Here is a 17789-nt window from a genome sequence, read left to right on the forward strand (position 1 = left end):
GGGAATGGTAAGGATAGTGAGGCTGGTGGTGAAGGTGATCGCGGTGTTGGAGCAGGTATTGGTGATGGTAATGTTGGTGAGGTGGCTGTGGGTGATGGAGAGGATGTTGGGGAGGGTGCCCCGGCATCGTGTGCTACCCCACCTGCGGTGTAAAAATTTATCTGCTTAGTTGGTTTAGGTTTTGACTTGTGTAATGTTTGGAGTTTTAAAAACAATGTTTTATTTTCCTGGATGCGTATTTTGTATGCTCTAAGCATTGTCTGTTTTTTGCTCGCTTTGCTTATCGTTTTGCTTGCTTGCTTATTATACATTATTTAGGAGATACAGCTCCCTGATGCGCTAGGCATTTCGTTTTGCCCATGCTATTGTTGAGACGCTAAGTGTCGGTACTGGGCGCTCATAGCACCCAACGACCGAGTTTTGCATGTGAACATTCAATCGTTATAAATTAATACACTAAGTATCAAAGATCAGCAATTGCATTATCATTCTACATTGACCGCGGACTTTTAAATACACTAAGTATTGAACTCATGTCACTAAGCATGTACATATGTACTCTAAGTACTTGGGATGTGCTACACTAAGCAACACATCGATCAGCTGGGATTGCGTCTCTTTTCCTCTTTCTTGTTTAAAAGAAATACTTCTTCAAGTTCCTAACGTTCCACGTTCTTGGAATCTGCCTTCCTTCCATTGTTTCTAACACATATGCGCCATTCCTATTTGCTTCTGTGACTCTATAAGGGCCTTCACATGTTGGGCCCAACTTGCCTTGGGGCTGGGCTCGGCTTGCTTCATTTTTCCTCAAAACGTATTGACCAACTCTAAACGCTTTTTTCCTTTACTCTTTGATTGTAGTACCTTTCTGTTGCATGCTTGTATGCAGCTTGGCGCATTCTAGATTTTTCACGCTTTTCCTCTGGGATATCCAGGTTTATCGTTAGGTCTTGTGCGTTGCTTTCCTCATCCTTGTTGGCCACCCTCAGTGTATTCACTACCACCACCATGGGAAGCATGGCCTCTGTCCCATACGTCAGGCTGAAAGGGGTTTCCTTCGTGCTTGTTCTTGGTGTAGTTCTATACGACCACAACACCATCGGTATCTCCTCCGCCCAATTCCCTTTTGCTTTGCCCAACCTCTTCCTGATTCCATTCACAATGGTTTGATTGGATACCTCTGTCTGTCCGTTCGCTTGCGGGTGTGCTACCGATGTGAAATGTTGGCTTATCCCTTTGGTGGTGCACCATTCTCTGAACGGGTTCTCAGCAAACTGTAGGTCGTTATCGCTGACAAGAACTTTAGGTGTCCCAAATCTTGTCATTATGTTCTTCCATACGAATTTTATCATGTGTCTCCCTGATATGCACGCCAGTGGCTTCGCTTCAATCCATTTTGTGAAGTAGTCCATGTCCACCACCATATACTTTAGCTTTCCTGGCGCTTCTGGGAATGGACCTACTGTATCTATGCCCCAATGGTAGAATGGCCACGGGCTGGATATGTTATGAAGTGGCACCGGGGGGTTCGCTTGGACTGGGGCGTAAGACTGACACTCCCCACATTTCCTGGTCATTTCTATCGCATCTTGTTGTATCGTCGGCCAGTATACCCCCATTCGCAACGCGTTGCCCGTTAAAGCCCGTGCCCCTTCGTGTGCACCTACCTAGCTTGAGTGTGCTTCTTGTAACATCTCTCTCCCCTTGGCTTGGTCCACACACTTTAGCCATGGGGTCGTGAACCCTTTCTTGTATAATTCTCCGTTAACCATTGTGTACGAAGGCGCTTTTGTACGTATCTTCCTAGCCTCGCCATGATCGTCTGGCAACACCCCCCTCTGTAGGTATTCCCGGAACGGTGTCATCCACGTGGGCCCGGTTAGGGCTAGGGCGTTCACCTGCTTCTCGTCTATACTTCTTACACGGAGTACCTCTACTAGGACCTTCTTTGACAGGCGGTCGAAGCATGTGGATGCCAACTTACTTAAAGCATCTGCCTTCTTGTTTTCACTCCTGGGTATCTGCTTGATTGTAAACTGCCCGAATGATCCTACCAATTGTTTCACCATCTTTACATACTTTCCCATCATCTGATCTCTTACCTCGAAACTCCCATTAACCTGGTTTGCTGCTAGCCTCGAGTCGGTTAGGGCCGTTACAGCTTTTGCACCCATCTGCTTGGCTAGACGCAATCCTGCGAGCAACGCTTCGTACTCTGCTTCGTTGTTTGACGTGTGGAAATCGAAACGGAGGATTTAGGTTACCTCTTCTCCTTCCGGGCTCGTCAGGACCAGCCCCGCCCCTGAGCCTTCCCTGCTGGATGCCCTATCCGTATACAATGTCCATGAACTGTTATCAGTCGGGACCCCTTCAACTGCCCACACTTTCTCTTTGGTCGGGTCCCCTCTGTCCGGAATTTCTAGTAAGAAATCGGCTAGCGCTTGTCCCTTGATACTTGTCCTTGGGCGGTAATTTATGTCGTGCTCTCCTAGTTCGATTGCCCACTTCGCCAGCCGGCCCGACGTCTCCGGCTTACGCAGTATCTGTTTGATGGGATAATTCGTGAGCACCTCGATCTAGTGTGCTTGAAAGTACCGCCTTAGTCGTCGTGCCGCATAGATGAGCGCCAGGACCAGCCTCTCCAACGTGGGATAGTTGAGTTCCGATCCTTGCAGCGCTCTACTAACAAAGTATACTAGTCTCTGTTCCCCTTCCCTTTCTACAGTCAATACTGACGATATCGCTTCGCCTGATGTTAAGAGGTACACTTGTAACGTCTCTCCAGGGACAGCGCTGTCCAACATGGGTAATTCATGTAGCGCTTCCTTGATTCTTTGAAGCGCTTTTTCTGCTTCATTCGTCCATTGGAAATTACTCTTCTCAATGCATCCCTTCAATGTGTGCAATATCGGCATGGCCTTGTCAGCGGATTTCGAAATGAACCTGCTTAGAGCTGCAAGTTTCCCATTCAGACCTTGTGCATCCCCAAGGGAGTTCGGGGTTGGTGCCTTCATGAATTCATCGACTTTGGTCGGGCTGGGATGGATACCTTGCCTGGTGACGTAGTATCCCAGGAACTGTCCCTCTTCCACCCCAAACGTACATTTGGCTGGGTTCAGTTTCATCTTTACCGCCTCTAGGTTTCGGAAAGTCTCCTCGATATCTTGCAACATCTTGTCTTCATGTGGGCTCTTAATCACCATGTCGTCCACATATACCTCGATGTTTCTCCCGATTTGTTTAGCAAATATCGAGTCGACCAGGCGATGATATGTGGCCCCTGCATTCTTTAAGCCGAAAGGCATCTTGGTGTAGCAGAAAGTGCCATGATCCGTGTAGAAGGCTGTTTTCTCCTCATCTTCTTTACTCATCAAAATCTAATGGTACCCTTTGTATGCATCCAAAAAACACTTTAGCTTAAACCCTTGTAATGATTCCACTTTCTGATCAATCTCCGGGAGGGGGTAACAATCTTTAGGGCATGCCTTATTTAAGTCAGAAAAGTCTATGCACAGACGCCACGACCCGTCTTGCTTGCGGACCATAACTAGGTTCGTGATCCATGTCGGGAATATTGCATCTCGCACTATCCCGGCTTCTGCCAGCTTGGCCACTTCTGCATTAATTGCCCTATTACGGTCTCCTCCATGGACTCTCTTTTTCTGCTTAACCTCTTTTGCGCCTAGTTTAATTACAAGTTTATGCTCGATGACCTTCCTTTCTACCCCTACCATGTCTGTAGGAGTCCATGCGAACACATGTTTGTATTGTTTGAGCAAGTCAACCAACGCTCTTCTTGTGTGACTTGGGAGATCGCACCCAATGCTGACTGGCTGGTCAGGGTATCTTTCATTGATCACTTCCTTCCCTTTTACGGGGTTGTGTTTGGGCCTCTTGGTCTCTTTGGTTATCTCTGTTGGCTTCATGACTGTATAGCATTGCAATTCTTTAGGTGGGGTGGCCAGCACCGTAGCCGCGCCCATTGGGGTGTCGAACTTCATGATCCCATGCATAGTTGATGGTACTGCCCCCAGCTTCAAGAGGGTTGTTCTTCCCAGAATGATATTGTGTTCCGCCGAATGCCGAATGACCACGAAGTGTATCAAGGCGGTTTTCTTTCGTTGTTTGTCGTGGCTAGTAATGTTTTCAGGGGGAGGTGGATTGTGCCCAGCGGCCATAGGCTATGACCGGTGAATCCTACTAGCCTCCCGTTCATGGGCCGTTTTATCCTTCCAACGGTCTGGAAGGAGTCGGAAGCAATGCTCATAGATGATGTCCGCCAAACTCCCGGTGTGGACATAGACCCTATGTATAGTTACATCCCCGATGGAGGCTTGTATCACCAGCAGGTTGTCGCCCGTCCATCCTTCTGGTCGGGGGTCTTGTACAGAGAATGTGAGTGTGCGTGCTGAAATTTTGGCGGTCTCTTGCTCCCCCCGTTTTTCTTCCCTGCTTCTCTTACTTCGTATCATGAATATCTCTTTGGGCTGGATCCCCTCACGAGGTGTTCCCTTGGCGTTTTCAGCATCAAACTTGGCGCGCAAGCTTTGCGCTACTTCCACCAGATCTCCTTTAAGTTGCTTCTCTTCCATCTCTTTCTTTAATACCGAACAATTGGCAATATCGTGTGTCTTACTCTTGTGATATTCACAGTATCGGTTCTTGGGCGACTTGGCCGACTGTTGTTTCTCGGACACCATGTACACTTCTGGGCGGCTATCGCGTCTATCGTCCTTGACAAACGGTCAAAAATGCGTCGGTGGTCTTCTTTCCTGGCCATAGTGCCTATTCCCCCCCCCCCCCTAAAATCCATGTGACCGGGGTTGTGATGTCTGGTCGCCATGGCATTCAAGTAGGCCTGCTTGGCTGCCTCGCCGTCTTCCTGCCGCAGATACCGCTCTACCCTTTCCTTCAATTCGGCCCGTGTTAAGGGTTTTTTCCCATGAGTTTTTGCGACAAAGGGCCTGGCAAGAGCCCCCATGTAAAGGCACCAGCTATGAGCCCTTCATCATGTCCCGGTACATCCAACGTAGCATTTATGAACCTTGTGAAATATTCTCGTACAGCTTCCCCCTCTTTCTGCTTACAGTCTATGATTGAATGAGAATCTCCCTTGTACTTACGTAACTACATGAAGTTTCTTACAGCCTATGATTGAATGAGAATCTCCCTTGTACATACGTGTCGATGTGGCTATCCGAGTCGGTGGTTTCATTGTACGTTTTGACCGTTAGGAGCTTTGCTGTGTTCGGTATTATATAATCCAACAACTCTTTAACATACGAAGACGTCACACTACGAGGAAAACCATCTTGGCCTGGGACAATCGGTGCTCCCTGTTGGTATTGAGGGTTCATGCCATGCGATGGCAGTGTGAGGTAGCCAGGACTTGGTCCATAAAAGGGGTATGGCTGGAATGGCAGCTGGAGGGGATAACCGGCAGAAAAAGGGTGCACGGGGGCTACAGGATTGATCATTACCGGCTGTTGCAGGCTGCCGTTGGCGGGGTTAGTCGGTCCAGTCCATGCGTCGGCCATCGGGTAGATGAGTGGTGAGTGGTTTATCATGGTTTGCGCCAGCGGCGGTAACGAGGTCATTGAACTTTGTCCACCCATCATCTAGAATGACGATGGCATTGCAAACGACGGTGAGATGTTGAAAACGTGATTTGACGGAAGTGTTGTTGAGTGGATCGGTGGTGTCTGCTGCAGCGGCGGTGCAAAGAATGGTGGCATCTGAAGGTGTGTAAATGTAAGTGGCCCCACCAGAGTCATTCCTTGCTAAGAAAGCGGTGGTTGTGGAACGTTTCCGACGATTGTTGTAGAACTTCCTTCGCCTAAAATGGCCCTGTTAACCATTGTAGACGGTGGTGTTTCGTCCAATGCCGTCATGGGACGTATGGGACTGGTCGATCGTCCCTCACTGTCGTTGGATGCCATTGACGTTTGCTTTTGTGCTTTTCACTTGTGTTCTTCGTCTCACAAATGGATGGCGCCAAATGATGCGACCTTGCTCTTTCTCTATCTGCAAACTTCACTCGAACGTCTAGCTATCACTGCAAGATCACAAAGAACAGAGGCCGTCAGCCGCTTTCCGGGAGGAGCTCCCGGAAGAACGCTTCGACGGTCAAGTTAGAGGGTGTTTTAGGGTTTGTGTGTATTCTCTCTAGAAATCCCAGAGAACTTACCTCGCAGTTCTGAGAGCACATCCTTTTATACCTAGCGCTCCTACCTGAGCCGTACCAGACAGGATCGCCTTTGGGGAGACAGGATCATAGGCGCTGATTGGAGGGCCGTGCTCCTTCAACCGCTAGAGCGCTCTTATTGGCTCCGATGGTAATGCTCTGATCCTTCTGTTTCTCTCCTGACTATATCTTTTGTCTTGGAGCAAGGAGCACCTCTTGGTGGGCGCGGTCCTTCCGCCTGTGCACTTCGCTCCCGGGGACGCTAGTGGGCGCTAAGCCTGCTGGGCTGAGCCAAGTTGGCGTGCCCACTTCTTGGGCTAGACGCGGTTCTGCTGTGCTGCCCTAGGCACGCCATCAGTAACACATACCACTTTTTTTCTATACATTGCTTCCGTGTTTTTATAATCTGTACAGTTGAATATAAATGCTTCCTCCTTATAAATTTACGAACCCAAACCACGACTAACTGGAAACTCTTCGACGGATGTATTTTTGAACACATTACTTTGTTTCCCTGTTTCATTTATCTTTTTGAACTACAGAAATTGAAATTTACAATTAATATTAATAAATCAAGTTATACTTCATCTAATATACATTAATATGTTACTGTTTGGTCCTTGTATTTAAAGGAAATAGCCATAAGAAGCCCTATTGGCAAGATTGTAATTTTGGGTCAGGAGGAGTACGCTAAGCGTACTAGGGCACGCCCTAGTACACTGGGCGTACACATATGTACGTTGAGCGTACTCATGTCCAGAAAAAAAAATACCCTAAGTTTTAGGGTTTTAGGGGTATTTAAGCATCCTTATGGCTCATTTATCCCCACCTTTTCAGCCTCCAAAGCCTTAGAGTCGTCCCTTGCAAAACCCTAGTCCCTCATGAAACATCCCAAAAATACAGCCCAAAAATTTCGTTTTCAAAACCATTTGTCAAACATAAATATCATCGCCATAGTGTAAACCATAAAACATGTATCTTGAACACTCATAAAATCTGATAACATAAACGGTCTCATAACAAATATCAGAGTAAACTCCCAGGCTAATCAATTGTGGTGTGTGTGTGTGCCATGCCATCAGATCGATCCCTTCCCTTTACTAGTTGAAGTACCTGAAACCAAAACTGAAACTGTAAGCACGAAGCTTAGTAAGCTCCCCCAAACTACCACATAACATACAAAGCACAAATAGCAAATAACATAACTCTGGGACACTTCCCAACTGCATCGGGACGAATCCTGACATCGGCTTACCCGGCATCAGACTCCTGCCCGACATCGGGCTCACCCCGGCATCCGACCACATCGGGCATCAGGCTCACCCCGGCACATACTCAACATAACATATATATATATATATATATATATATATATATATATATATATATATATATATATATATCATAAACACAAAACACAATCACGTAAACTGCATCGGGCTTGACCCGGCATCGGACCGGAGTCCGGAACATATAACACATAACTAGCATACTTTGGTCTTACCCCGAATACATAATACATGGCATAATGACTAAAATACGTCGGGCTTGCCCCGGCATCGGGCTTACCCCGAAACACATAGCATATAACATAGTCACATATACTGCATCGGGCTTGCCCGACATCGGACCGAAGTGCGGAACATATGACACATAACACATAAACATGCATGAATCACAAAGACATCAAGCATATATAACTACTTCTCGGGACCACCCTGGCATCGGACCGAAGTCTGGAAACATACAAACTATATCGGGCTAACCCCGGCATCGGGCTCACCCTGACGTACTCTACTACTTAAACGGGTCGGCCTTGGTGCCTTAGACCCGTTCCTACTGGAGGAAAACTCACCTTGTATGTCTGCCTACTGAAACTCTGAGTGCGAAATCCCTGCCTACTACTCCGGAAACTGTCCGGCTATAATTTCCATAAAAACACTAAGTCAAAAACTGATAACGAATCTTAGGGTAAAGTGACCATTTTACCCATAGCTAAAGTCAACATCATGCTCAAAGTAAACATCTAGTTAACCCGACTCGCCAAGTCCTTATTCTTTTATCTTCCCCCAAACTGACTCTACTTGTCGATTCTAGCAAGAACTCGATGAGTTCTCCTTCAACAGATATCGTGACAATCTTCAACTGACTCGTCGAGTTCACCTTGAACTCGGCGAGTTCACCTTCATCATAAGTGCTACTAGTCTGTGACTCGCCGAGTTGTATGAACAATACGTCGAGTCCATCTTCATGGTTTGGGAGATTGCCTTGGACTCTCCGAGTACTAAGAACGACTCGCCGAGTCAACCAGTGTGCAAAACCATTACTCGATTTCTGATGTACAACCCTCATCCAAAAGGTATATATGGGCTCCTTAAGACGATATAACACGTAAAATTATGAATTTTACGTACACGCATGGGATTTTTAGCTCAAAGGACCCAAAAATGAGGTCTATAGGATGCATGGGGCTATCATGGCCATAAAGCTTGCATCTTTATGCCATGTACTCCTCCCTAGAACCTAGATCTAAGATATGAACCACTTGGGATGTCCCAACCATCAAGGACCAAGGTTTTGAGCCAAAACCCTCTTAATATGGGGACAAATAGATCTAGAGGAAGAAGACCAAGTTGTAAGCTTGATTACTAGAAAAGATGGCAAATGAGGTGTAGCTTCTGGATCTACTCCTTCTCCCTTGGGTCTTCTATCTTCCACTTCTTGCTCTAGCTTCAAAACACACCAAGAAACACTCAAAACAACCAAGAAAGCTCAAGATCACTTATGGAAGATTAGGGTTTCGGGTGAAATTCTCTGGAGGTGATGGAGGCTGGGGTGGAAGCCCCATAAAATGTTTAAATAGGGTGCAAACCCTCCAATTTAGGGTTTCACCCAGTCAACTCCTACTCGCCGAGTCTGACTTCCGACTCGCCGAGTAGGTCACTAAATCCCCCGATCCGGAGCCGATCCTACTCGACGAGTTGATCCCCCAACTCGCCGAGTCCAAGAGTAAAATATGGAATTTGACTTGAATTTAAATGCGTACCTGGGACCGAGTGTTACACCTCAAGTGTGTGTTTGAGGTAAAAAATGTGTTTTGGTGTACTTAAGGAAGAAGGTGTTGCATCAAGGAGCATAGAAGTGAAAGCAAGCTTGTGGATCTTAGATCATTACCTTCTTGAGAAGCTCTAGAAGGTAAAAATTCTTCTCATTGATGCTTTGATTGCTTGGATTTCATTTTGATAACCTTATGTTGTTCTTCTTGTCTCAAAAGTCCCATTTTTATGTATGTTTGATTTTAGACATTTTGAGTTGTCCTTCCAGACCCTAGGAAGGGTCTTAGGCCATAAAAATGAGGTCCCTTTAGCTATTTTGGCTCCATGCATCTTATAAAAGGTCTTAATGGATTAAGACCTCGTGTTAAGGACTTTATGGACATGTATGCCTCTGGACCTTAGATCTGAAGTCTGAGCTTAAGTGTTGAAGCCATTAATCACTCAGTGAAGAATTTGGGGTTGCGAGGGTACACCCCGCATACCCGGTCAGCCACCCCGATGGTGGTTTTCTGTAAAGCTTCGTGTACGCTGAGCGTACACGAGGAGTACGCCCCACGTACTTGTATGGATTAGCCCCTATTGAGTTAACTTAGTTGGGTTGACTCAGTGGGTTTATTGATTTTGACCAGTTGACTTTGAGTTTGACCAAGTTTGACTTTGAGGGTATTTTGGGATTTTGATGGAATTGGTCACTTGGTGGATGTAGGCATTGAGTAGAGAGCTGAGATTCGAATTCAGGCCTTATCAGTTGTGTTGTAACGACCATAAAATTCCAACCAAATTAAACTTTTCAAAAACAACCCGATTTCATTAAATTATTACAAAAAGGTTTCCAATACAATTAATTTAGAGTATTCCCAGAATCACATCACAAAACATAAACATGAGGAGCGGTACGATCACGCCTTTGCCTTGCCACGGTCTCCTGAAGAACCTGAAAAACATTGAACCACAACTGTAAGCCCGAAACCTTAGTGAGATATCCCCAAAATACCAACCACATATACCATACACGCATAACATGCCATATCATAACAGAACACAGAACAGGCATGCACTTCGGGTCTACTGTGTTACTGGTCCGCCGCATCGGCCAACAGTCCACCTGGTCCACCCTCCGAGTCTAGCCACATACATCGAGTCTACAGTGTGATTGGTCCGCCCGCACCGGGCCTTCAATCCACCTGGTCCACTCTCCGAGTCTACAGTATGACTGGTCCGCCCGCACTGGGCCTTCAGTTGGCCTGGTCCACTCTCCGAGCCTCGGCACGTCTGGTCCGCCCTCTCGGGGCCTACAGCCTATCCGGACCGCTCGCTGGGCCTTCGGGATAACCGGTCCGCCCTGGGTATGTTGGCCTACAGCACAAAGCAGGTCCCGCCTCAACCCAACCCCAGCACAAAGTCAACCCCTGACTGAGTCTACTCGCCGAGTCAACCCGATGACTCGCCGAGTCCCCATGCTCAGAACTTCCCCAATCCGCGACTCAACTCGTCGTGTCACCCCGAGACTCGCTGAGTCCAACAACTCTGAGTCCTTCCTCACTCGACTCATCGAGTCAAACCTTGACTCACTAATACACAGCTCACCCTAAAGAAAGATTACGACCTAACGACCAGACTCGCCGAGTCCAAGGCTATCTTCAACCTACTCGCCGAGTTGTTCTTCCAACTCGCCGAGTTCCAGTCCATATTCAAGCAACTCGCCGAGTGCCTCTAGATCTCATCCCATACAGAAGCCTTCCAGGCCATGCAATTGATCCAAAACGTAGATCTACCCTCCTACAACCCATCCATCACGTAAAGTGGCAAACTTTACGTGAATCCAAAGAGATCCAGGCATTTTACACTCTAGGGCTAGGGTTTGAGACAAGATGGCTTCACCAAACACTCAAGAACAGGGACTTTAATGCACTCTAGACCTTCTCCATTCCATATCTGAGGTAGCAACCTCAGATCTATCCTTCAAACTCAAAATACCATAAGCTAAACCTCCCACACATCCCAAAAATGAGGAATCTAGATGAATAGCAGCCCAAGAACGAGATAATACCTCAAAAGGAAGCCCCAACAACAAGGAAATCAGAATCTTAGCAAAGCCCCTTGCTCCAAGCCTCCTAACTCTCCAAGATCTCCTCCAAAATCTCTTCTCCAAGGCTCAAATGCACTCAAATCCTTCACAATCGCGTTTCTAGGGTTTTTTGGACTTCAAGGGAGGGTAAGGAGGCTGGGGAGAGGGTATAATGTCCTTTATATAGGGCTCATCCTCCGAAATTAGGTTTTTCTCCACTCAGCACCAACTCGCCGAGTCCAGCCGCCAACTCGCCGAGTTGGCCACTTAACACGCGACCAAAGTCGCGACCCTACTCGCCGAGTCCACTCATGGACTCGCCGAGTTGCCCTTTCCCAAATACACTTTTAGCCCTTCAACTTTACTCTTGATATTCCGGGATGTTACATGTGTTCAGCTTGTGAGGTGATTTTTCCTCACTATACTTTCAGGTCGAAGGCACCAAGGCCGGTCCATTGGTTTGATAACCTTATATTGTTGATATACTGAGTATGGAATAGATATACATGCTAATTTTGATATGCTAGTCTGGTAGATCTATAGGACTACCTGTGATACTGTCTGATTATATGTATATGATATTAGCTATTATATGTCGACATATTATGTGGGTAGGGTTGAGGTTGTACTACTCCGTGTTGTAGCCAATAAACCCTGGAGCAAACCAGATATGAGCTGAGGGCCGAGGAGGGCATGCCAGACTCATACTGAGGGCTTGTGAGCATTCCAGATACGAGCTGAGGGTCGGGAAGGGCATGCCAGACTCGTACTGAGGGATTAGTAGTATTTAGTCCTCGGACTGATCAGGCCGGGGAGCAAGCCAAACTTATGTTGTGGGCTCATGGAGCAAGCCAGACATAAGTTGTGTGCCAAGGGCAAGCCAGACTTATGCTATGGGCACATGGGTAATCTAGTTGTTAGTTGTGGACCCATTGCATGTAGTTATTGTATATGTGCTATTTGTTAGTGTATTGGTATTTTGGGGGAACTTACTAAGCTTTGGGCTTACAGTTTTGGATTGTGTTTCAGGTACCTCATAGGATCACGGGAGGGTGAAGGCGTGATCGTGCACCTCCTCGAGTTTTGTTTTATGATTTTGGGAAAAACTCTGATAATGATCATGTTAGAAAACTATTTTGTAAACAAGGATGATTTATGGTTTGTTTTAAAATTTTAAATTTTTCATGAATTTTATGGATGTTACATTAATATATATATATATATATATATATATATATATATATATATATATATATATATATATATATATAACAACCTGGTAATGAAAGCTAGATCTTTCACTAATCCCAATGAATACCGAGAGTTCTATCAAATAAGGATCAACCAGGCAGGACAATTGGGAGGTAGGATCATTTCGGCATATAGCCTTTCTAAAATCCAACAACCAAGCCAACGTGACAATTCTAGACACCTCTTTCGTAAGTAGATCAATCAGTATAATGACATAGAATTATTGATAGATCTTATTTATAGGTTCATAATAACGACTATAACTATAAATATAAGTTACACTTGAAATAGAATAAGTGTATCTTAACTTACAAAGTTTCTAGCGAAAATTGAGAAATTGTGTTGGAAGAATCCCGACTCGAGAGCTTCTAATAGTTGAGCCTAGATGCCTACAGCTTCGCTAAGCTAAGATACTTCGAAATCCCACAGGAATACTTCAGAAACCGAGTTTAAAAGTAGATAGATAGATAGATAGATTAGAAAAGTGTGAGGAATGAAAGAAACCGATGGCTTCTATTTATAGCATTATAGCAGGGGTGCGCATTGTGCGCCTTATATGTGTATCGCGCATCCTAGCTATACGTTGTTCATCTTGTCGGGGGTGTTGAAGTTTCTTCATTAATAGGGTGATATGTGGCGAAAATCCGGCGGTCCGTGTTGGCCTTTTGGTGCGCACCATGCACGCTATCGGTGCGCGCGAAACTTTAATAATTTTTAAAAATCCATATCTTCTTTATACAAAAACCATTTTCGACGTTTTTGTATCCACGCGTAGCTATCGAAGAGATTTACAAATTTCGTTCATTAGCTAATTCTCACTTTATTTTTAAAGTTATATTTTTGTAGGCTTGGATTGGTAAAGTCCGTATAAAAATCATAAGTCTTTCATACGATATCCGGTCTCGACTGTCTTTAAATCGACGGATAGGTATTGACGAGATCTTCAACTCTCGTTTAGATTGTTTTTTCTAACATTCAACCGAACTTAATTTCGGTTTTTGTGTCGCACGTTGTTGCGCTGCAACTTCTAAAAATTATAACTTTCTCTTATGAAGTCAGATTTGGGTGCTCTCTGTATGCACGCTCTCGGTTTTACAATTACTATGACTTTTTTCAAGACTATTTATCATAAATAGTCTTTTATCAAAAACATTGATTTACGTGACTGGTCTTTTATATTGTAAGCCGAAAACGGGGTGTTACTACTCTCCCCCACTTATAGAGATTTCATCCCCAAAATCCTACTCCTAAAGCACCTTAGGATAATGCCTACACACTATCCTACTGGAGCTTTATGATATCAACCTAAGATCTAGCTAATGTTGTTGCATTGACGTCATTTATTTGTACTTAATTAGCCATAGAACTTCGTTTTCTATCTTAGACGTACTCCCAAATTCCTTACGAAATCTTCCAAACCTGGGAATTCATCAGTCTGGACTTCCAGAATTTACACACTATGCTTGACGATCATCTTCAAACGTAAAATGTTGACACCATCAAATGGTTATGAGGTGATTAACTGTTGGATTTTATTTTTGAAATCTTAACAGAATCCACTTTCAGGAACATGTCTCTAAAACACACACGGACCTAGATTACAAGTGGTTTCTTTACCTAGTTCAAATGTTTTAACATCTTGAATTTTAACCATAACTACTATAACGGGTTTACTAACTTGAAATCTCTGGAACCAATACTCTCATATTAATGGTGTGATTATTGAAAGGCTTGCTTATCTTCTAGCTTACTAGATTATAATGAACATTAGGTCACCTAATAGCCCTCTCGTAAGGCTCTAACTATATTACCTATATCGAGGTATAACTATTGTTTGAGCAATTCGTTAACGGTATGTCGTGACACACTTATCCAACTACTAGGATTTTGATGTCAAGTCGCTCTTATAATTATCCCCTCTCCTCGGGTCTGAATACTCATGATCAATCCTTTGGTAGTCTTAAAGACTCACATCCATTATCTAACTGTCCTAAATGAACCTAGTCATCCTCATTCCTTGATATCTAATTATCATAATAGATCTTTGCTTTTTAACCTTTGAGACTATAATTGATTTAGAGGTTTTCAATGTACACTATACGGATGCTAAATTCTAACTATGTCAACCTATAATGTTAAACTTTGATCCTAGTTTTATATTAATTCTTATGTTTATCGACTAAATGAATAACTAAACCATACATGTAGTCTACCCTAAAGCCTAATATAACATTCAAGTATTACCATATGCTTAATGGGCATAGTTCTTGTTGAATGGTCCCCTCCTATAGGTCTCTCATCATACTTACAGAAACACTCTATCTCTAAGTCTTGTGTATGTCTTGAGTACTTGACGCTTTTTATGGCAATCTACGCAATCTACTGAATTTCTTATCTAACTAATTCTCAATTTATTTTTAAAGTTATATTTTTATAAGCTTAGACTCTTAAAGTTCGTATGAAAATCATAACTCCTCATACAATATCCGTTCTCGACTGTCTTGATATTGACGGATAGGTATTGACGAGATCTTCAACTCTCGTTTAGATTGTTTTTCCTATCAATCAAACGATCTTAATTTTGGTTTTTGTGTCGCACGTTGTTGCGCTGCAACTTCTAAAAATTATAACTTCTTTTTATGAAGTCGGATTTGGGCGCTCTCTATATGCACGCTCTCGGTTTTATAATTACTACGACTTTTTTTCAAGAATATTTATCATACATCATCTTCTATCAAAAACATTTATTTACGTGACTGATCGTTTATACTGTAAGGAGAAAATGGGGTGTTACAGAAATCTTTCACGTATCTTAAACATCTCTGTAGATTTACATATCTTGAACGTCTTGGGACTTTTCCAGCATATTTAACATATTTCAAGCACTTTACACTTTTTGTCTTTTTTTTACAGTAAAATATTTAGAACATGTTTTGCTTTACAATCCATATATAATTAAAATATATCCTAATAAATCAAGATAATTTTGCCAAATGTCAACTTCTTATTGAATTTGATACATGTCATTTTCTTAGAATTTTAAAATTATTTTTTTCCACTTGTCATTTTTATATATATTTTTTCATTTTTATTCAGCTCTCACCTATTAAATGTCACATCATAGTAATTAATGTGAATTAATATATATAGTAAACATTCCATTTGTGAACTCTTATTTCTATTAATATATTAATGAATTTCATTTGTGAATTTATATTAATTAGTTTTATTAGTATACATTAATTAAGACAAATTACATAAATGGTCATTGTGGTTTATTTTATTTATTGTTTTTATTTCAAAAGTTTACTTTAAAAAATACTTCATTTTTACACATTCATATTCATCATGATTATTTAAAACATGATAATAATTTTTTATTAGTATAGATTGAATTACTTATTCATCATTTCATTTATATTTATTTCAAAATTTTACTTTAGAAATACTTACTTAATGTCTACACCATATATTTAACTTGTTTAATCAACCTGTGTAATACACGGGTCTCACACCTAGTTCAGAATATATCAAGAATATAAAACATTTAAAATATTTACTTGCATCTATATTTTATCTTTAAGATCTTGATTGTTCTTCTAGATCTTCAGTATCTTTAAGATCTTAAATATTCTTGAAGATCTTCGGTATCTTTAAGATCTTGAAAGTTCTTCAAGATCTTCAGTACTTTTCAACATCTTGGGCATATTACAATTTTCTTTTCCTTAAATCTTTTGACAAAACATCATGCCTTACATACTAATTTTGTTACAAAATTATTAGTTAGATTTTTTGACCAAAACACTTTATTATACCAAAAATGAATTGATGGAGAACTTTTGTTCTAAAATTAAACTGAATCGTCCATGATCTTCCTATTAAAAACATAAGATAAGTGAGACAAAAATTATACATGGTGTCATTGATCTCATCTATTGTAACCATGGATTGAGGTCGTCACCTAACCAACCCTCCCTATTGTAACACTAAGGAATTGATGAAGAAGTTCATTCTAGACTGAAACTTAGGATATAACAATCTTTGTCAAGCATCAGTGGTCGAGTTATTCTATCAAGCATGTCATTCTATGATAACTTCAAGAAGGGGGAGAATCACATGTTAAGGGGGAGCATAAAATTTTGAGGCACATGTTGAGGGGGAGCATACATCTTCAGAATCATCTCAGCTCGCTATTAAAGTTCGTTTTTTAAGTTGGTATTCTCTTTATATACTTTTTACTTACTTCTATGTACTTTATAAAGAATTGGTATAGTTAGTATATATAGCGTTGACATTATCAAATAAAGGGATATTGTTAGGACCCTTATGATTTGATAAGTCAAAGGTCGTGTATCGGCGGTTACATCAGTACCACTAATGGTTATCAGGGGTTGCATCCCTTGATGACATCAAGAAGCTTCATGAAAACCCGTAGAAGTCCAAGCCCTAAAGAATGAAGATAACATCCTTATGTGTTAAGGATTGTTTTGAAGATTGGATTTCCATAATAGAAGTCTCCCAGATTATATAGGATTGTGTTTCCATGCTTATCTATCATGTATATGAGGATAAATCTTTAGGTTTTTTGTTATATATTGATACCCAATTGTGCAAGCGGTTATCGATCAAGAGTGTGTATGTAATCAAAGTCTGTTCTCTAATTACCTCTTGGTTATTAAAACCTATCAATCATAACATTTTGGTTTCATTACTCTTTCTTGTTATTGCTTTTATTCGTATTATTTACTTGTTGAATCTGTTGGTTAGGGACCAACATGGGGTAAAGCCATTAAGGTTGTTCATGGAGTTGGGATGATAAATCAACTCCATGATTCTAGTGTTATGTCATAGTATTCAAAGAGTTGTGTGAAATGGTTCAAGTATATTTTATGGAAAGAGAGGTGGATTTGAGATGTTCCTTTAATGTATAGTTTCCCTAAACTCTTCCTTTTGGAAACAAATCGAATTGTTTGGTTGTAAATAAGAAAACACATGGGAGTTAGATGGCGACGACATCTTAGACGTGGAGCCGAAACAGATCGAATGGAAAGGTTGTATAAAGTCTTTCAGAATGTCTCTTTTTTCAGATCATCGTGATGACTAGAGCCAGAATTTGAATAATACAACTATTTTTACCATAAATTCAACAAGAAAAACGATAGATGATGTACTGATAGTTCGGTGATCACGAGATGGAATAGATTCACCCCCAAAAAGTAAACATTTTGTT

The 17789-nt window shown here is 42.3% G+C and overlaps 1 protein-coding gene across 1 annotated transcript; it reads right to left on the minus strand.

Annotated features, from left to right (window-relative positions):
• Nucleotides 1-3377: 3377 nt before the first annotated feature.
• On the minus strand, nucleotides 3378-4178 carry LOC111878300 (uncharacterized). Its single transcript, XM_023874805.1, has one exon. It carries the CDS (start codon nucleotides 4176-4178, stop codon nucleotides 3378-3380), a length of 801 nt encoding a protein of 266 aa, XP_023730573.1.
• Nucleotides 4179-17789: the final 13611 nt, after the last annotated feature.

Source organism: Lactuca sativa, chromosome 5 (assembly GCF_002870075.4).
Source record: "Lactuca sativa cultivar Salinas chromosome 5, Lsat_Salinas_v11, whole genome shotgun sequence".
NCBI classification, from domain to species: Eukaryota; Viridiplantae; Streptophyta; class Magnoliopsida; order Asterales; family Asteraceae; genus Lactuca; species Lactuca sativa.